At 29.3% G+C, this 18,905-nt stretch overlaps 1 protein-coding gene and 2 non-coding genes across 3 annotated transcripts; 2 read left to right on the top strand and 1 right to left on the bottom strand.

The window, feature by feature from the left end:
* Nucleotides 1-3,012: 3,012 nt before the first annotated feature.
* On the top strand, nucleotides 3,013-3,076 carry LOC114179984 (small nucleolar RNA snoR101). The gene has a single exon (XR_003603564.1). It is a non-coding gene; the product is annotated as a small nucleolar RNA snoR101 (small nucleolar RNA).
* Nucleotides 3,077-3,584: 508 nt separating this feature from the next.
* LOC114179986 (small nucleolar RNA snoR101) lies at nucleotides 3,585-3,648 on the top strand. The gene has a single exon (XR_003603566.1). It is a non-coding gene; the product is annotated as a small nucleolar RNA snoR101 (small nucleolar RNA).
* A 9,425-nt stretch (nucleotides 3,649-13,073) lies between these two features.
* On the bottom strand, nucleotides 13,074-13,792 carry LOC114176926 (hydroxyproline-rich glycoprotein family protein). Its single transcript, XM_028062129.2, has one exon. It carries the CDS (start codon nucleotides 13,624-13,626, stop codon nucleotides 13,165-13,167), a length of 462 nt encoding a protein of 153 aa, XP_027917930.1. The 5' UTR covers nucleotides 13,627-13,792; the 3' UTR covers nucleotides 13,074-13,164.
* Between the last annotated feature and the right edge of the window lie 5,113 nt (nucleotides 13,793-18,905).

Raw genomic sequence — 18,905 nt, 5'->3', positions numbered from 1 at the left:
AAACACAAAGTGTATAAATTCTCCAAAATGTTCAACCCCTCTACAAGTGTTAGAAGTCCCCTTAGCAAAACAACTAAGTTAAAAGATTACAAAAGAAACCTAGCATGTTTTAAAAAGTAGGTCATCCTAGGGTGCATATGGGTGAATTTTCGTCCAAGCCATCTAGGTGGCAAGTCTTCATGGCCAAGGCTCCCAAAGGAGGGTTCTAGAACTTTCTAGAAGACTTGGTGTCCAAGGTATATAGCCCCCCCTTTCTAGATGCTTCTAGAAAATCTTGTTCCTTCTCTCACTTCCTTAGGATGTCAAGTGTCTCCTAGGTGGTCCTCTTCCTTTCTTATTCCTATAAAAGCAAATTAAGGAATTTATTAGCATGTTGGTTTAAGGTTAAGCTAATCTTTTGAGTCAACAAGTCAACCCAAAGTCAAGGTCAACAAGTCAACTTAAAAATAGTCAACCAAGCCAACTTAATGGAATTTTAAACTAAAGAAAATAAAAGTAAAGGAAAGGATCAATGAACTCCCTTTCTTCTAAGCATGTGCCATGGGCCATCATCATTGGTAGGGATCAAGCCTTCATCAACAGTGGTGGTAAAAGTGTGATCCTAAAAGGAGATAAAAAGATAAGCTTGAGAAAGAAGGATAAGATCCATTCCAATAAGAATAATGATACTATGACTCATATTTTTTGACTTTCATCCTTTAGTTCCTGACATGACTTAGTGACGGTCATTGATTAATGTATCACTATATTTTTCTTTGAAAGAATTAATCACTCACACTAAGCAATGTTAGAAAGTAAAGGATGAGAGTCAAGAAATAGGAATCAAAATATAATTTTTCTTTCAAGAATATTACAATGTTTACGTTCAAATGCACTATTTTGATTGAAAGTATGAGGACAAATTTGATGATGATGAATGAAAAAAAAATATTGAGTAAAAGGTTTAAATTTACCCCTCCACCCGAAAATGATTGTACTTCTTTAATTTCCTGATCTAATTACCATTCATGATAGACTTTAAATTGTTTAAATATATGTAAGGTCTTAGATTTGTATTTTAGAGAATAAATCTGAGTATCTATGGTACTATGCTACGTGCATTGACAAAAGAAACATAATTGTAGCCCATAGAAGATTGAACATGTGAAGGGCCAAAATATCACAAAAGACAAGTTGTAAAGGTTGACAGGGTTGAGAAAAAGATTGATGAAACTTTCTCATATAACATGGTACACAAAAAACCAAAAGTTGTTATATTTGGTAGAGATATATTACAACATTTAAAAACATTATGAAAAACATCAATACACGGGTGATCTAGTATGCCAAAGGGAAAATAAAGTAAGTTGTTTGGGAGTACAATAGAGACAATAGTTGATATTTGAACAGTAAAGACAAGGTAACGAACTTGTGAATACATGAGCTCAAAATGCAGCGGAAACAGACCATCTTCACCAAGTAGCCATGCGGCAAAACAAAGTGTCATTTTTCTACTACTTTTATTAAATAATGCATTCTTTTCTTAAGTATAAATCTTATTTTCAAATTTTAAAGGTATACAACTTAATGCTTTTATATGTTTTTATTATCACGCAATGAACTTAATTCAAATACTAATGAAAGAAATAGTTTAAAATATACATAAAAATATTATCAAACACGTTTCGGATTAAAAACAACAACACATAAACAATATAAAATTATCAAACAACTTCTATTTATTTTCTTTTAAGTTTAATGTAATTTTTTAACTACAAAAGATTGGTCAAATATAACCTTTGTTAGTTTTACATTATTCAATTCACCAAATTTTGGTTATTTATGCATGTGAGAATCTATTCTAAAGGTATTAAATTCAGTTTATATGGTTTATGCTCTTGGAGTAGTATCCTAAAAATTAAGATATTATTATAAACATGCATATATATATATATATATATATATATATATATATATATATATATATATATATATATATGAAATATTATGAATTTTTTTTTTCTTCTTTACATCACAACATGATATGTTTCCGTCAAAAATAAACAATTGATCATAGGATCACTACAAAATAAAATGGTGAGTTAATAATTTTTTATTAAATATTTAGATAATGTCACCAATGTAAATCTCAAGTCACAACAAATATTACAAAGATGAATTTGAATTTTGAATATTAAATTTGGACACATACACTAATATTTATTAAAAAAAACTCTACACCTTCAACACTTTTATTTTTTTACAAGACTAGTTTGATAACTTTTGATTATGTGTTTTTTTTTTTCTTGTTTAAGGGAACTAGTGGAGAAATTATTTTAATTTTGTTTCAAACTAAAATTAATTATCTCTATTTGTACGGTATTTTTTGTTTTCTTTGACAACCAGTACAATATCCCTTTTGATAGCTTATATATATTCCCTTTCTTCACCCATTCAGAAACCTAGCTTGAGTTTTCCTAACTTTTGCCCAGTCTAGTTATTGTTCCATGCACCACACGCTAATCTAATCCTTTGATTATTTTCCTTGACATACAAATACCAGCTATACATCCATTGAATTCTCCCTCTCCTTAATTCTACTCTCATTGAAAAACGATAATTTTGTTCAGCCGTTAACCCTTTTCGTATCAAACGTTTGCAATCCCGTAAGAGATTCAAGAAATTGATGTAGTTTAGTGATGTTTCCTTTCTACTGTTGCGACTACATTAGAGTTGCGATTTACGTTGTGAATATTTTGCATTGTAGATGTTATGTGCGTGTTTGGTCGTTCCCTAATTCACCCTGTGTTGTTAAATTGATAACTGATAAGTTAGTCAGACCTGTTAAATTTTATTATGATTCCAGTCATTTTTTCTTGTTATAACATTGCGTTTTGGTTTTTGCACTAGCAAGTTTAATTGTTTGTCTGTAGATTTTGTCGTGGTCGTTTTAGCTTAAATATGCGCTATAATATTTTTGCAATGCCTTGCTTCATAAACTGAAATACCAGTGAAAAGTTAATGCATATGATGGTTTTACACTTGATCTCTGAACTTCAGGTAAGTTCCTTTGTTGACAAGTTTATTCACTGATGCTTTCTCTTTGCATTTGATTATGAACCTGCTAGGAGGGCAGGGAAATGTTTAGAATGAGGATTGCGGACATTCTAATTTTGAAAGAACCATAATTTTGTTCTGCAACAAACCCATTTTGTATCTAATATTTGCAATCTCTTAAGAGATTCAAGAAATTGACGTATTTTTAGTGACTGTCTCCTCTCTATCTTTGTGACTACAATAGAGTTGTGATTTACATTGTGAGTTTTTTTCCGAAGTAGATGATATGTGTGTGTGTTTGCTTGTTATCTAATTTCCCTCTTTATTGTTACGTTGATATCTGATAAGTTAATTAGACCTGTTATATTTTATTATGATGACAGTTCTTTAGCTTGTTAGAACATTGCGTTTTCATTTTCTTACCAGCAATTAATTGTTTGTGTCTAGATTTTGTTATGGTCGTTTGGATTTAAATATGTGCTATACTATTTCTGGAATTTCTTGTTTCATAAACTGAAATACAATTGTAAAAGTTAATGCATGTGATGGTTTTACACTTGATCTCTGAACTTCAGGTAAGTTCATGTGTTGACAAGTTTATTCGCTGATGCATTCTCATTGCACTTGATATTGAATCTGCTAGTAAGGCCGAAAATTTTTTATAATGAGGATTTAGGACAGTCAAATTTTGAAAGATGTTATCTTATGATCAAGTTTTGAATTACATACTACTTAGCGTATAAATTATACCCTTTGGCGGGTTTACAATTTCACTGATTGTCAGTACTTGTTGAAGCTGAAAAAAATGGGTGATTAGTGGACAATCCTTTCTTGTAAATACAAAAAGGAGTGGTAACAAATGGAGGAAACTTACATATAGTACTATAGATATTGTATGTACTGTTCTGCAATCATATTTAAAGTTTCACCTCATGTAATGCATTTTATACGATGTTCATTACCAAGATGAGACTCAATATGATTGACGAACAACAACACCTATGGTACTATATGTAAATTTTCTTCACAAAAAAGCTGCAACGTCTAAAGTCCAAAGTCAATTTTTTTTAGTTTGTTTTTAGAGACTTTACTTAAATGTTACACAGTCAGATTATCTGATGCATACTGGCGAAATTGGTTACAGTAAAAACATATATTTTTCAAAGTGAAATCCTGTGCATCTAGTTTTTCAATTTTTGTCAGACTTTAGGCTTTTATAGCTGAAACTATATTGATTCTTAAATGAACGTTTGACTTAAATTTGTGAGTACATTCTTAAAACATTTATCTTGTAAGTTTTACTGACTTCACTAATATTGAAACTCTGATATTGCCCGGAGGAGGAATCCACTTAAAAGAAAATGCATGGAAAAGTACACAACAAATTTAGGGAGTTAGAGAATTGGTGACTTGGGCATCATAATGCCCAATTTTAAATTCTAAACCCTTTTCGGTTGATAAAAGTGGGGGGTCCTGTGCACATAAGATTTTAAATGTTGTTCCCACTCGTCCTTATGCACCATTGCTGGATAACATCAGAAGTGTCATCTCTCATGATTTGAACCCTAACTTCAAGCACACTCTTAGGGAAGGCAGTCCAACTGCCGACAATTTAGCCAAATTAGGAGTTGGTCATGTAGGTTCTGTTTTGGTGCTCAAACTTGTCATAATAGTTTGTTTGCTGATGCAGCAGGCACGGTGTTCAACAATTAATTTGAACACGTTGTTTGTTTACTTGAGGGACTCATACAATGACAGATGAACAGCTTATAGTCACCAAATTCTCCTATATTATATTAAAGATTCTCAATTATTTATCTCAATGCACTAAGAATTTATTATATTTGTAAATGTACAAAAGGAGGCCCAGCCATTTTATTAGATAGGAATTTATAATTGATAAAACAATGGCAATGCTTACAGGATTCTTAAAGTCTATCAATTTTCATTTATCTACGACACTTTCCTGGATCCTAAAGAGAATACCCGGGTTATCTCAATAACTAAAATGTATATCATGCCTGAATTTAACTAGGGTTCATGGTGGTGGAGTAACTGGATAGGAAAAATTATCTGGAGTTCCTTTTTTATATATTATATGGATGATCCGATTAGTAAGAAACATCATTATGAATTTTTTGATCCTCTTTCTCCAAGAAAGAGGTGAAACATATTTATCTAACTTGAAACTTGTTATATTAGTCTCTTGCAGACCTCTTTGCACTTTTAAGCATGTCTTTGTATGTCTTTGCATAAGCCAAGAGTGGGAGAATATTTAGCCTCTTTAGGTTTTGAAAAATATCTCATGACCCTAGGTAGATCATTCAGAGTATAGTTGTCTAAACGGGTTACATTTAATCATTTACAGTTCTAATTTATATTATTTCAGAGGTCTAAATATTTAAGTTGTTTTAAGTTTCAAAGAATAAAGAATGCTTGATTCTTACAACTCATAAAGTGATTATATGCACCAAGTTACATATGCTAACTTTGATTTTGTAAAGGTAAAACTTAAATTTGGGTGTTTTTGTTCCGGTGTTTTGGCACTCAGTATTATAAAGATATATTTTTGCACTTGTATTCACGAAGTTCCATTTCTTCTTTCTTTGAAACATTTATATATTATGTTGATAATTGTAGCTGTTATGATAGTTTGGAGTCTATTAGAAGGGAACACACTTTTTTCTTTCTTTGAGTTAGTTTTGTCAGAGCATAAAACAATTTTTCGAACTTTCTCTGACTTAATTTCTCAATACAATTGATTCTTTCCTAGTGCATCGATCTTCACTGTTACAAAGATTATTATTGGAGCTCTTGTGGATGGTATTCTTGTGCTAGTCTGGCTTTGGGATGATAAGAAAATTTAATATAAATCATTGTATAAAAAATCCTTGATTTAGAAATGTAAGATTTAGATCTTTAATATTTTTATCGTATATGTTTTGGACTCAAGAGAAGTGAGTTGGACATCACTCATTTATCCCATATTGGACATAAGTTAAATATAAGATTTACTCTGAAAAGATCTTCTATATTTTTAATGTATTTGTTTTGCAGGCAAGAAAAAACATCTTTGGACATTGTTCATTTATCCCATTTTGGATATAAGCTATTTGTTCTGCCTTGTGAAATTTTGTGTTGTACACAAACAATTCATTTAGTCTTACAAAGACATATATGCTTTGCTCACAAATTAAGTTCACCTTAAAAACTTACGCTAATACACATTTCGTGTTTTACCTATGAGCATTCAAATATACATATATACATGTTTTTGGTCTGATCCTCACTCATACATTGTTATCACTCATTGTCTGAGTATAGTATTCGAGAATATCAAAAGGTTTTGTTATGAACAATGTCAAGATGTCAAGAATATTAAGAATCTTTTAAAACTTGAATCTTGTTAGACAGTGATTTCTTTACCTAACTTAATGCTACACAATTAGTTGACAAGTTAAAGTTTGGGTTTACTTTTATATATATATATATATATATATATATATATATATATATATATATATATATATATATATATATATATATAATTTGATGAAATATTTAGTTAATAACAAATCTTTAATGTATTTCATCACATCAATGATTGAATATTTTAAGCACGAAATTTTGTAGATGTTTAACAAATTTTGCTAGGATATATGAGTATAAAATTTTTCTTCTATATTGACTTCATAACATTGAGTTAGATCAAAATCCACTTTTTAATATATTATAGCAATACCATCATGTATGACTTAACTTTAATTGAGTATTTCTCATGATTTCAAGTGTTTATATTTGAGATTTATACCTTTTTGTCTCTTGAATTAGGTAAAGAAGAGATTGTTAGAATTAAACAAGCTAAAATAACTCCAATTAAAGACCAAAGTGGATTCTCAAGAAGAATTCAAGACAATTCCAAGAACAATAATTTGAACTCAAAAGGATTAGTATTTTGTTACCACTTAAATTAATCAAATAGGATTGTTAAAATTAAGCAAACTAACAAGGATTCCAATAAAAAGGTTAGAATTGAATTTTTAACCAATGTTAAAAAACAATTCCAATGGACAAAATCAATATTAAAAAGAACAAACTATATAAACACACTTTATTACAAAAATTATACAAATGAAAATGATTTGTAGAAAACCTCACAATTTATTTGAACTCAAAAGAATCAATCCAGAAAGGTCTATCCTTTCATGTGGAAGACAAGAAAAAGAATTACAAAAGAGAAAATAGACAAGTGAAATATAAAGAGCAATTTATACAGTAACATGTGATGGATTCCCTTTTCCTCATCCTTGATCACTGCTTTAGGATAATAATCTTTGAAGCTATTTTATAAATTTGCAACACCAATCGTGTATCTTCATCCTTTTTGGCATAAAATACTTTATAAGGAAAGTTCTAATGATATTTTCAAAATATAATTTCTTCTTTTTCTACTTAAGGAATTAACTCGAACAATATCCAATATTACAATTAGAATAATTGTTTATTTCCATGATTATCTTGCTCGCATAATTTTTTAAATAAAATTGCTTAATTCAAATTAGCAATTCAAATTCTGTGTTTTTGATCGGAACCAAACTATCTCAAGAGCCTTCCAACTTCTACCACTAACTCTTGGGACTCACCTCTGAACAACTTCTGAACTGCACTCCTAGAGGTGGGGTACCTATAAGTACTTTGACGTTCAAGTTAGTAATGTTTCAATATAGCGTATGTATTGAAATTGAGTTGAGTTAGTCCTACTTACCTTCGAACATTCCACCCTACTTTATATTACCTGGCTTTGATTCTAACTTCATTGCTCGCAAGGTCGTTTTATTCTTTCATATATAAATGCTGATAAACCCCATAAATATCCCACTGCAACTGTCTCGAACTCAAAATATCATTATACTATCATATTCCGCTTGGGATTGCGTTGCTTACCCCCTCATCAGGCCAAGATTGACTTACCCTCTTATCTGGGCCACAATATACTCAGCTTGTTGGGTCGAGTAGTAGTCGGCCATGTTGGACGGGATGTTCCCAACTTCTCTTTGCGCCAACCGGTCATCACCATCCATCTGGGTCCCTCATGCGCTTCCCTTTGGCAATGTACATCTCCTCCCTCTATACCATTGGGCCGGGTATAACTTGACTGACTTCCCCTTAGGTTGAATATATATCGGCCTTAACAACACACTCGACCACCCCTGTACACTTTGTTAGCGTGCTTAAAGACTATTTATCACAATTCAATAAACCATTTGCTATAATAAAACTAGGTTGTATCAACAAACTAGATTATTTGTGACTTCAATTATCCTTTAGCTTCATAAAAGACAAGTTAAAATGTTCAGAGAACCATTAGATTGTCTAATGAATTTTTAATAGACCAATCATTTGGTTAGACTCTTTATTGCCTATCAAGGCTTGAAAAGTGATTTTTGTCATTTATTTCAGCTAAAACATAGATAATATCAATTAAGAAAGCTAATATTATATTTTCTAAATGTGATTAAAAATGTAATCATCATGGTACAAAGGAGGAGTGTGTTGGTATCGTGCAATAAAATGTTTGGCATTGGACAAAAATCAAGAGGGGGGTGAATTGGTTTTAATATTAAAATTAATACTTAAAATTTTTTCTAAAAATGTACCAATTAATTTATATATCAATTCCTTTAAAAGCAATAGTAGATAAAATAAAGAGATAGAGAAGAAGAATTGACACAAATATTTATACTGGTTCAAATCAAAAGATCCTACGTCTAGTTGTTAATCTCTTCAAATTAAGATATTAACTCAATCACTAACAACTATCAGATTACAATCAAATAACAAAAGAATAGGGAAAGAAAACACCTCTCTTGAAGACACAAGAGATGAACACCTTTCTTTGAATCACACAGAGAATCTTGACCTTAGCTTTCCTAACAACAACAACAGCAACAACAACAACACTTAATCTTCTAGAAAACCCTCTTAGGAAAAGTTATCGCTCTACCCACATTAGGTTTTCCAAAGCTCTTTTGAGAACACTTAGAGAACTCTTTTTGCAGTCACAACACTAGCACTCTAGCTTCTCAAAAAGGTAAGTTCGAAGTAACTCTATTGTTCTTTAAATAGGGGTTTCAAAAATTAGGTCAAAAACTGAATAGTCACGTTCAAACTGACAAAGATAATCAATTATCACTAGTGATAATCAATTATTCCAGTGTGCTTTCTGAAAACAAAACTTTGAGTAGATAATCGATTATCAGAGGTGATAATCGATTATTCCAGTGTTTTTCTGAAAAATTGAACTCAGTTCAGAATAATCGATTATCCTAAGTGATAATCGATTATCACATTGGTTTTTCCAGAAATATCAGAATTTCGATCTTGCTGTTTATTCTAAACTATTCTAAATACTGTCAAAATAGTTTACAAGATAACTTTAAACATAAAAACACTTGTTCTTCATATTGACTTCCAGATGACTTTTAGGTTTCTTTTATCATCATCAAAATCTTGCTTCAACATTTTGACTTGTCTTCTGCTTTTGCCGTTCAAGTCCACTCTTAAGTAATGTGCTACGTATCCATTTTTGCATACCAAATCATAACTTTCAAAAGGACATTCAAAAGTTGGGCAAACAGTCAACTTTGGTCAAAGAAAAGAGTTTAACTACAAATATTGATATTTTTTGGATGTCTCTTTCAAAATTGGACTACACTATTAAAAATGGTCTATTTAGAAAATTAATATAAATATTATTTGGTAATAATTTATCAGATATCTTTAAATAATTAATTTATTTAATTATATCATAAATTATCTTTATTTTAAAAGATATTTGAGAGGTTTTAGCAACAGAAAAGCCTAGTCCAATTCCTATATAAAGAGACCAAGGGAGAAGCAGAAAAAAAACAAGCTCGGGACTTCGGAGTTTTGGAACCCTTAGGGGGGGCCTAATTTCGTTTCCTTTCTCTTTCTCCATGCTTCTATTTTTATTTTGGCATTCATGGATTGCTAAACTTCTTGGGTTGATTCCATTATAATTTCATTATGGATTTTGAGGTTAGAATGAATTAATTTTTTTGTTCTTTTTATTATTGTTGAGGTTTTATGTCTTTTATCTTTGAATCACGTAAAAAGTAATGATTTTAAATCTATATGCATGTTGATCATATGAGTTCAAGGGTTTTTAAATTTAATTGAGACTTTACTTTGATTTTATTTAGAAACTTTCATGTGATTGAATGAGTTTTTACCAATAATTGAGACTTTACTTTGGTTAAAGGTATTTACTCTAACGAAAATTAATTGAGACTTTACTTTGATTAATTAAGCTTTTTATTTGGTGAGGAGATAAAAGAATAGACATGATTAGGCATAGTAAAATTTGATTGAGACTGTACTTTGATTGAATTTACTGTGGATAATCTGAAAGTTCTCACTTTTAATTGAGACTGTACTTCTGTACTTTGGTTAAAAGTGAGAACGCTAACAAATTAATTGAGACTTTACATTGATTAATTTGTAAATCTACAACAATAATTAATTGAGCAATAATATTTAGATAACCGATGATGAATCTATTTTGAAAAAGCAATGGAATCAATCTATTTTATTTACTATTGTTTTTATTTCTTTTTATCTTTTAAATTTTATTTCTATCTTTGTTTATCTTAATCCCCTATATTTTTATAATTTTATTTGACTAACTCATTTGTATAGTTGTATAAGAACTAATTTGTTAAAAATCAATTTCGTGTTCGTTGGGAGACGACTTAGGGTTGACTTAACCCATACTAATCTTTTGGCTACTTTCTTAACAATACTGAAGTTGTTATAGATAAGTAGTATTAATTTGATCACTTGACGACAACGTTATCAAGGGGTTTCAAAAATTAGGTCAAAAACTAAATAGTCACGTTCAAACTAACAAAGATAGTCAATTATCACTAGTGATAATCAATTATTTCAGTGTGCTTCCTAAAAACAAAACTTTGAGTAGATAATCGATTATCAGAGGTGATAATCGATTATTCCAGTGTTTTTCTGAAAAACTGAACTCAGCTCAGAATAATTGATTATCCTAAGTGATAATTGATTATCACATTGATTTTTCTAGAAATATCAGAATTTCGATCTTGTTGTTTATTCTAAACTATTCTAAATATTGTCAAAATAGTTTACAAGATAACTTTAAACATAAAAACACTTGTTCTTCATATTGACTTCCATATGACTTTTAAGTTCCTTTTATCATCATCAAAATCTTACTTCAACATTTTGACTTGTCTTCTACTTTTGCCGTTCAAGTCCACTCTTAAGTAATGTGCTACGTATCCATTTTTGCATACCAAATCATAACTTTCAAAAGGACATAATACTAATTTAACATAAGAAACTAAATTAAGTCCTTAAAAAAATAAGAATTTAATTAAGTAAAAATAATTATAAAAAAAAAATTAAATCAGTATCCTGAATATACAAATCAATTTATTAGTTAAGCCAAATTCTAATTATAAAATGATAATCTTTCGTCTATTTTGGTCTTGCGTTTGTTGGGCCCATATATCACAGGTCCGTAACACATTGACTATAGGACAGCCTACAATTAAAAAGTTATAATAAGCATCCAAATACACCAACAATTTACAAAGAAAACCTGAATAAAAAAGAATTATGTAACGAGAAAAAATTTACAATGACATAATCACATGACAATCATACAAAAGGGGACAAAGACGAGTAGCAAAAAAGAGTAATATCAATGGTGGAGATGATACACAGTAAGAGAGAGCGACAAAAGAGACTAAATGAAGATACCAAGACAAGAAAAAAGGAAAGAAAAAGACATATAACGAGGAACAAATATAAAAAAGAAAAAAAAATGTTGTTTTTGCTTAACCAACCTAATTCATTCTACATTTTGGTCTTTGTAGAATATCCTCGGTAACAAATGAAAATATACGATTTTTTTTCAATTTTTTTATTGGTATAACACCCACAAGAAAAATGAGGGCAATTTTACACTACTTATAACAATCTTAAGTATCTGAAGTTAACAGATTTAGTTGACAATTAATAACGAAGATTAAAGATAAAGTTGTTTGTATCAAAACTAAAATGTAAAAATAATAATCAGGTGAGGACAGAATTGGACAATTATAAAGATCAAACTAGTAATTAATTAATTGAATATACCATGACAGAGGATAACAACAGTCCAAACAAAAGCAATACATATCAACCAATGACGACAATAAGTTAAGGAAAAAGATTAAAAAATATAACTAACGCATAATCTTTTCATATGTAAAGACTAAAATAAAAATATGCAGGTTTATAGAGATTAATTTTAATTAAAATAAATTTTAAAAAAAGTTGTAATGGAATTTCTTGCAACTAAAGCATTACTCTTTGACAAAACAAAAAATGTAGCACACTTTATGACTTTTTCATCTTTCACTTAAAGGAGAATCATATATAAAATTCTTTCATTTTCTTTTCACTAGCTATCTTATGCTTAATTTTATTATTCAACCTTTTTCTATTATACTACCTATTAAATTTAGTTTATATATATATATATATATATATAAATAAATAAGGAAAAAAAGTTTTTGATATACAATTAAAAACAAACAACAAAAGTAGAAAAAAAATAAATAAAAGAGAACAAAGAGAAAGAAGAAATAAGAGTAGTACATACAATTATCCAAAGCAGGTGACATAAATATAAAGCGGTGACTCTGTCCTAATAATCACGAAATTCAATTCAATTTAATTCAGACAAAAATGCTCAAAATTAACAACAATTAATTTCCTCCTTTAAAAAACAGTTTGGTTAATAAATTGATAAATCAATTAATTTAATCACCAAGAAAAATCTTCGAATTTTAATCCTTTTCGTTTTCCTCTGTTTCAAGCTCTTCCAGTTCGAAATTCCTCCTCTGTTTTCCCCTGAAGAACTCATGCTCACAAAACCTCACACCCGAAAACACACAGATAAAGTAACATTTTCTTAAACGCAACAAAAGAAAACGTGGATAACTTACCATTATATTTCTCAAAACAATAGGAAAAAAAAACATTAAATTAACAATTTAGAGTACACGAAGATTTGGATGAAGAGAGTTATACAAAGAGAAGAAGCAACGACAAGAAACTAGTTATGAAAACCATCTCCTTCCGTTTCTTTAAACTGGTGGGTGCTGAGTTGTCTTCTGGCTTGTGGGGTGGCTTCTTGTAGTAGAACGGAAAGTAGGGAAGAATAGGGTCAGGGGGTGGCGGGGTGCCAGAAACACCACCTCCGTTACCGTTGTAGTCGCCCTCGCCGCCGTAAGGCGGTGTTGGGTAATAAGGGTAGGACCCGGAAGGTGGCGGATATGTTAACACGGGTTGAGGAGGTGCCGGTGGAACGGTGGAACCACCGCCAGCCGAAGGGGTTGTGGGAGTGACGACTCCGGTGGGTGGTGGGTAACACGGATACGGGCACGGTGGGTTGTCGGATTTTGTTTTGGTTGCAAAAGAAAGGAGTAATATTGAGAGGAAGATGAGAGTGGATGATGTTGCTGGGTTTGCGTGGGTGGAGGACATCTTTGGATGAAAAAGAAAATGGGTTGAAGAAGGAAGAAAAAAGAAGGAAGAAGGAAGAAGGAACCGAGTGGGTGTGAGAGAGTGAGTGAACGAAGTTAAGGTGAGTTTGAAGAAATGTGTGTGGTGGTCTTATTGGATGGCTACAGGTGTTTTGTCACATTTCAACAATGGAAACTATTCCAAAGATTGAAAGTGAAGTTATAGCCACTTGGATGTGATTATTATGAGCAAGAACGAGTCAATTTGGGGTTCAGAACTGTTGGAAATTTTGGCAATACAAATTAATAACACGTTAAATGACCTTTGCTTTAGTGTTTTTTTTAGGTTTAGCTTTTCATTCTTCTTAGCATCATCATTAAAGACTAAATTTTACTAATAAAGATTGTAGTTTATTGTTGTTCCTAATTATTACGTACCCCGATGGCAATAAATAGATACCAAAAACGGTTTAATTTGATTGAATTGAAGATCGAAGTGGAGTTGGTGATGCACAACAAACTCCTTGATTTGAGGTTTTAGAAATTAAGATTAGGATAAAAAAACACTTTAATTGTTTATTCGTTAGGAATAATAATGATTTTGCACATGTTATGCCTACGACAGAAAGGAAGTATACATTGCAATATCAATGAACTTATTAAAAAACTAGGACCAAACAAACTCCGGTCTGGTTTTAACAGATAGAAACTTCCAAGTTCCCAATGTTCTATCAAGCATCTTCAAACTAAATGGAAATTACTTAATTTGACAGGTCACAGCTAGCTTCAACTAACGTATTATTGAGAAAAAAAGTAATATAAAGAGAATGAAAAATAGACTCTTGCTACATATGCTTTTGGCCTTGAAGAATTATGTTTCTTCGGAATTAGAAGTATAATAAATATATTTAGTACAACAAACAACACTCATGTTCCGTTTTTCATCCTTAATATTTTGATGTCGAAAATAATAGTATTGAAGCAAATCATGGCTCGGATGATATGACTGAGAACGCAAAGTAGTTGAGTAATAATGCAGAGACAGGGACATTATGGAGAAGTATGCATGTTTTCATCAATCAACAAACCAACACAGTTTTATTTACGATGAATCAGCATCCTTAATCGTTAAGTTGAGTTAAGTTTGAATGATTAATGTAGCTTACGATTACAGCATGTCCCTTTTGAAATTTTAAACTGCAAAGTTCTCACTTTGACAACAGCAAACATCAAATCTAGATGACATCAAATGACAGTAACTAGTGATGGTGGTTGTCATGGTCTCTTCTGAATGAAAATTATGCTTATCTTCAACGAAATGGAAGTTCTTTTTCACCCTTTTTCGGATAATTTCTAAGATGTATCTGTGCTTTGATTTTTTCTTCTGTAGCAAAAAGCCAAGAACATGTTTCTTTCTCAGCTACATGTAACATTCATCTGTCACTTGTAAGTTCAGTTTATCTACTAACCAAGACTAAGTGATGTATCCTCTTATAACAAGTTGTTACATAAAAGGAGAAAAGTATAAGATAAAATAAGTAGTAGTATAATGGAAGTACAAAATAAAACATGATTTCTTTTAGTAAAAATAACATACATGGTAAAAAGCTTTCAAACTTTAAAATTGTCATTAATTATATGGTTAGTCGAACTTATTTACAAAAAAATATTTTTAAAAAGAAAAATTTAAATTATTTTTCCCTTAAGTTATTAAAATTAACTTATGTGAAATTCTCTCATACAACTCTTAAACTTTTATTTTTAATTTGTTTATAAGCTAATTTTAAAGTATAAAATTGATTTTTTTTCTCGTATAGTTAAAAACTTAATAGTTAGAGAATATGAGAAAAAAATAAAAAATAAAATTCGCGTGTCAATTTTTATTGGAAGGACACAGTATAATAAGAATATGATGGAGAGGAAACATATTTCAAGAGTATCCCGGAAGTACATGAGTAGGAGAAGAAAGAATGCATAGAAATGGGCTTTAAGGGAGAGATGACAAGAGTAAGATTTAAGTAATTAGAGTACAGGAGATCGGAGAATATAAAATGGAAAGGCAAAATCTTCTGTGAAAAAATAACCTATAATTAGATTTTGTTTTTTTTCAAAATAATTTTTCTAGAATATCCCAAAAGTGTTTTAAAATATTTTAGAGCATCATTTCTTTTAAAATAAGTTAAATTATGTCATTTTGTCCTTATTTTTATAGGAAAATATTAAATCAATTCTTTTTTTTATGTGTCTCAATTTAGTTTTTATTTTAAAAATAATTATACATAAAAAAGAAACCAATTTGAGATTTTCTTAAAAAATGAAAACAAATTACATGATTTAATCTTTAAAATATTTTAGAAACTTTTTAGCATGTTGAGTTATATGTAAACTCTATACGAGATGAAGATCCATACAAATGTATTGTCTTAAGTGTTTTTTTTTTTTGGATGAGATGCTAGTTTCTTATATATTTTTAATCTTTTTGGTGATCTCTCAAAAGACTAATTCATTATATCATAATTATTGGCCAAACTATGATTTCCCCCCCTTTTAGTTTGTTTGTTTTGCTTCTCTTTCATACATCAGTTTCTTGAAAACAAAATAGAAGACTTCTCTTATATTTTTCACATTTTAAATATATGAAATTAGTTGATTTTATATGAGATTGTGTCTCCGGTGGTAGATCTTCAAAAATTATTTTGGGGTGTCAAAATAAATATAAAAATACTTTGAACTTGTGAAACATACCAAATATGGTTAAATATGTTTTTGGTTTCTTAATTTACATGAAATTCAATTTTTTTTCTTTTAAACTTTAATACATTTTGATCATCAAACTTAAAAAATGAATAGATATAATCTTCTTAACTCAACTGCGTTGAATTTTTTATGTATCAAATGATGTTTTAGATTTGTGTTTAAACTACTTACACCATTTAACATTTTTTCAACTCAAATATCTACAAAAATGTTGTTTAACAAGTTAAATAAATTTAATGTCATTAAATTAAAATAACTATATTAATTTATTTTTAAAATTTAAATATTAAAATGTATTAAAGTTTGGGATATAAAAAAATTACAATTTCACCTACATAATTAGGGTTTCAAACATATTCAACCCCATTAAATATATTAAAATAATGAAAAAAATACTTTTATTTATATTTATTTATTTGAAGAAATTGGGAGACCAAGGCCGTCACACTACACTAAGCTCCTTCGGTGTGTGTCCTGAGAATTTTATACTTTCAGTTTAGTTTCTGATCTTAGAAAATTTATCCAAGTGGTGAATTAGCAATACACTTATTCTTTTAAATCTCAAGGTTTTGTGTTTTCCATATTATTATTTTGCCTTCCATATTTTTCCAACTTTTCTTCTTTGATCTTACACAAGTTGAGAATGCCATGACTTGTTCCATGCATCTGTAGGTTTTAAATTCTGTGAGAGTTGATAAATATTTCAAAGTCCTAAGAAGGATATAATTACAATGTGAAACACAGATTCGATGAGTCATTTGCCATTGAATCATTTCATACTACTTTGTCAAATATCTTCATGATATTTTTTAGGAAATGTTTGTAATATAATTTTTCATATAGTTTTAAAAGAAATTAATAAATATACATTCTTTAAAACTAAATAATTTGATAATTTTTTTAGCGACAAAAATGTATCGTAAATATGAAAAAAAACATTTATCTCTATTCATACAAGATTATCAACAAAATAAAGGAACACTATGAACAAAATAAAATAATCTTGAATAGTTTGATTGTACATACATGGAGTGGAAGATCAAATGTTGTAGATTTTACTACATTCTTATTTCTTTATTGTAGCTTTGTTTGTTTGGAGTACTTATGAAGGGAAAAAATGAAAGAAAAATCAAGTTTCTTTCCTTGGAAAAGAAAAAAAATAAAAGTGAAAAGAGAAAGAAAAACAATTCATGCGGCTGATAGGAAAAAAATGCCGCAAAATAAAGAAATTTAGGTGAAGAAACCTAAAAATTAGTGAAACTCACTAAATTGAAAAAGTGCAGTTATCATTAACTTTTAGGAGTAAAAATGTCTTCCCACAACTAAAGGACCCCTGAGAATATACTCAAATACCTTCAATGCTTATGAATGTACATTTATATTTTGAAATAGTTGCCTTTACAATTTTACATTTATTTATTCTCCTCTTCTACTTCTTTTTTTCCTCAGATTCTTGTTCTTCATCTCAATAGAAGAAGAAAAATAAATTATATAAAATACAATTTTACACAAGAGAATATAATATACTTCAGATGGACCAAAGTCACGAACCCTACAAACCAGAGTACAAACTCAGCATACTCTACCATGTAACTTTAATATATATATATATATATATATATATATATATATATATATATATATATATATATATATATATATATATATATATATATATATATATATATATATATATATATATATATATATATATAAAGTTGCAAATTCTTTGTTCACTTTTTCCTTTCTTCATTTTTATAACTTTCCAATTCTTCAATGCTATTGTGTTTTAAGCACATTTATTTATTTGATTAGCAATTATAGTCACAAGCCGGCATTGCATTGATTACATTATAGTTTAAAATATATTATTACCTATCTAAACAAGAACTTGGATGAAATGTACCCTACTACATTATAGACTAAAAGTTAATTCTTTTGAGACTAGCTATTTCCACACATATTATGGAATTTTGTTGAACTATAGACAAAGTTAATTACAGCATATATAAATGGAATAAACTTCATCTTATAAATTAATTTTATAATTTTAAGTTAGACTAAAAATCTGTTATTTATATTTGGTATTAAAATTGTAAGAGTTTATCCTAACTAGTCGAAATTTAGATCTATCGTCTAATTGAAAGTCAATTTTATTCAGTTTTAAATGTCTTTGATGTAAATCGATTTAAATCTCAGTTATAACTAATATCAAATTATAAGTGTTAATACAAATAAATCTTACTTTACTAATCGATTTATAAAATTAAATTAAATTAAATTAGACTTTAATTCATAATTTTAATAAACTTTTGTATGTAGAAACTTGTTTTTAATAAGAAAAAAAAAGAGGTTATTTGAAAGAATGGGAGAATCAAATGATAGAGGAGGCATGTGGGTACAAGATTAAATTTGAAGCTAGCGTCCAATTTGCTGACTTCAGAAGTGTAATTCAAATCACCAAAAACCCATTGCATACGCAAAACAAAATCGAAGAACAGCTGGAAAAAAATAAAAAAATAATGCATGAGAATGAATGATTAG

This window comes from Vigna unguiculata, chromosome 3, assembly GCF_037176805.1.
Source record: "Vigna unguiculata cultivar grain cowpea cultivar isolate G323 ecotype 2 chromosome 3, ASM3717680v1, whole genome shotgun sequence".
In the NCBI taxonomy this organism is placed as follows: domain Eukaryota; kingdom Viridiplantae; phylum Streptophyta; class Magnoliopsida; order Fabales; family Fabaceae; genus Vigna; species Vigna unguiculata.
The sequence above is the reverse complement of the archived record's forward strand: the minus strand, read 5'-3'. Positions and strand labels throughout refer to the sequence as shown.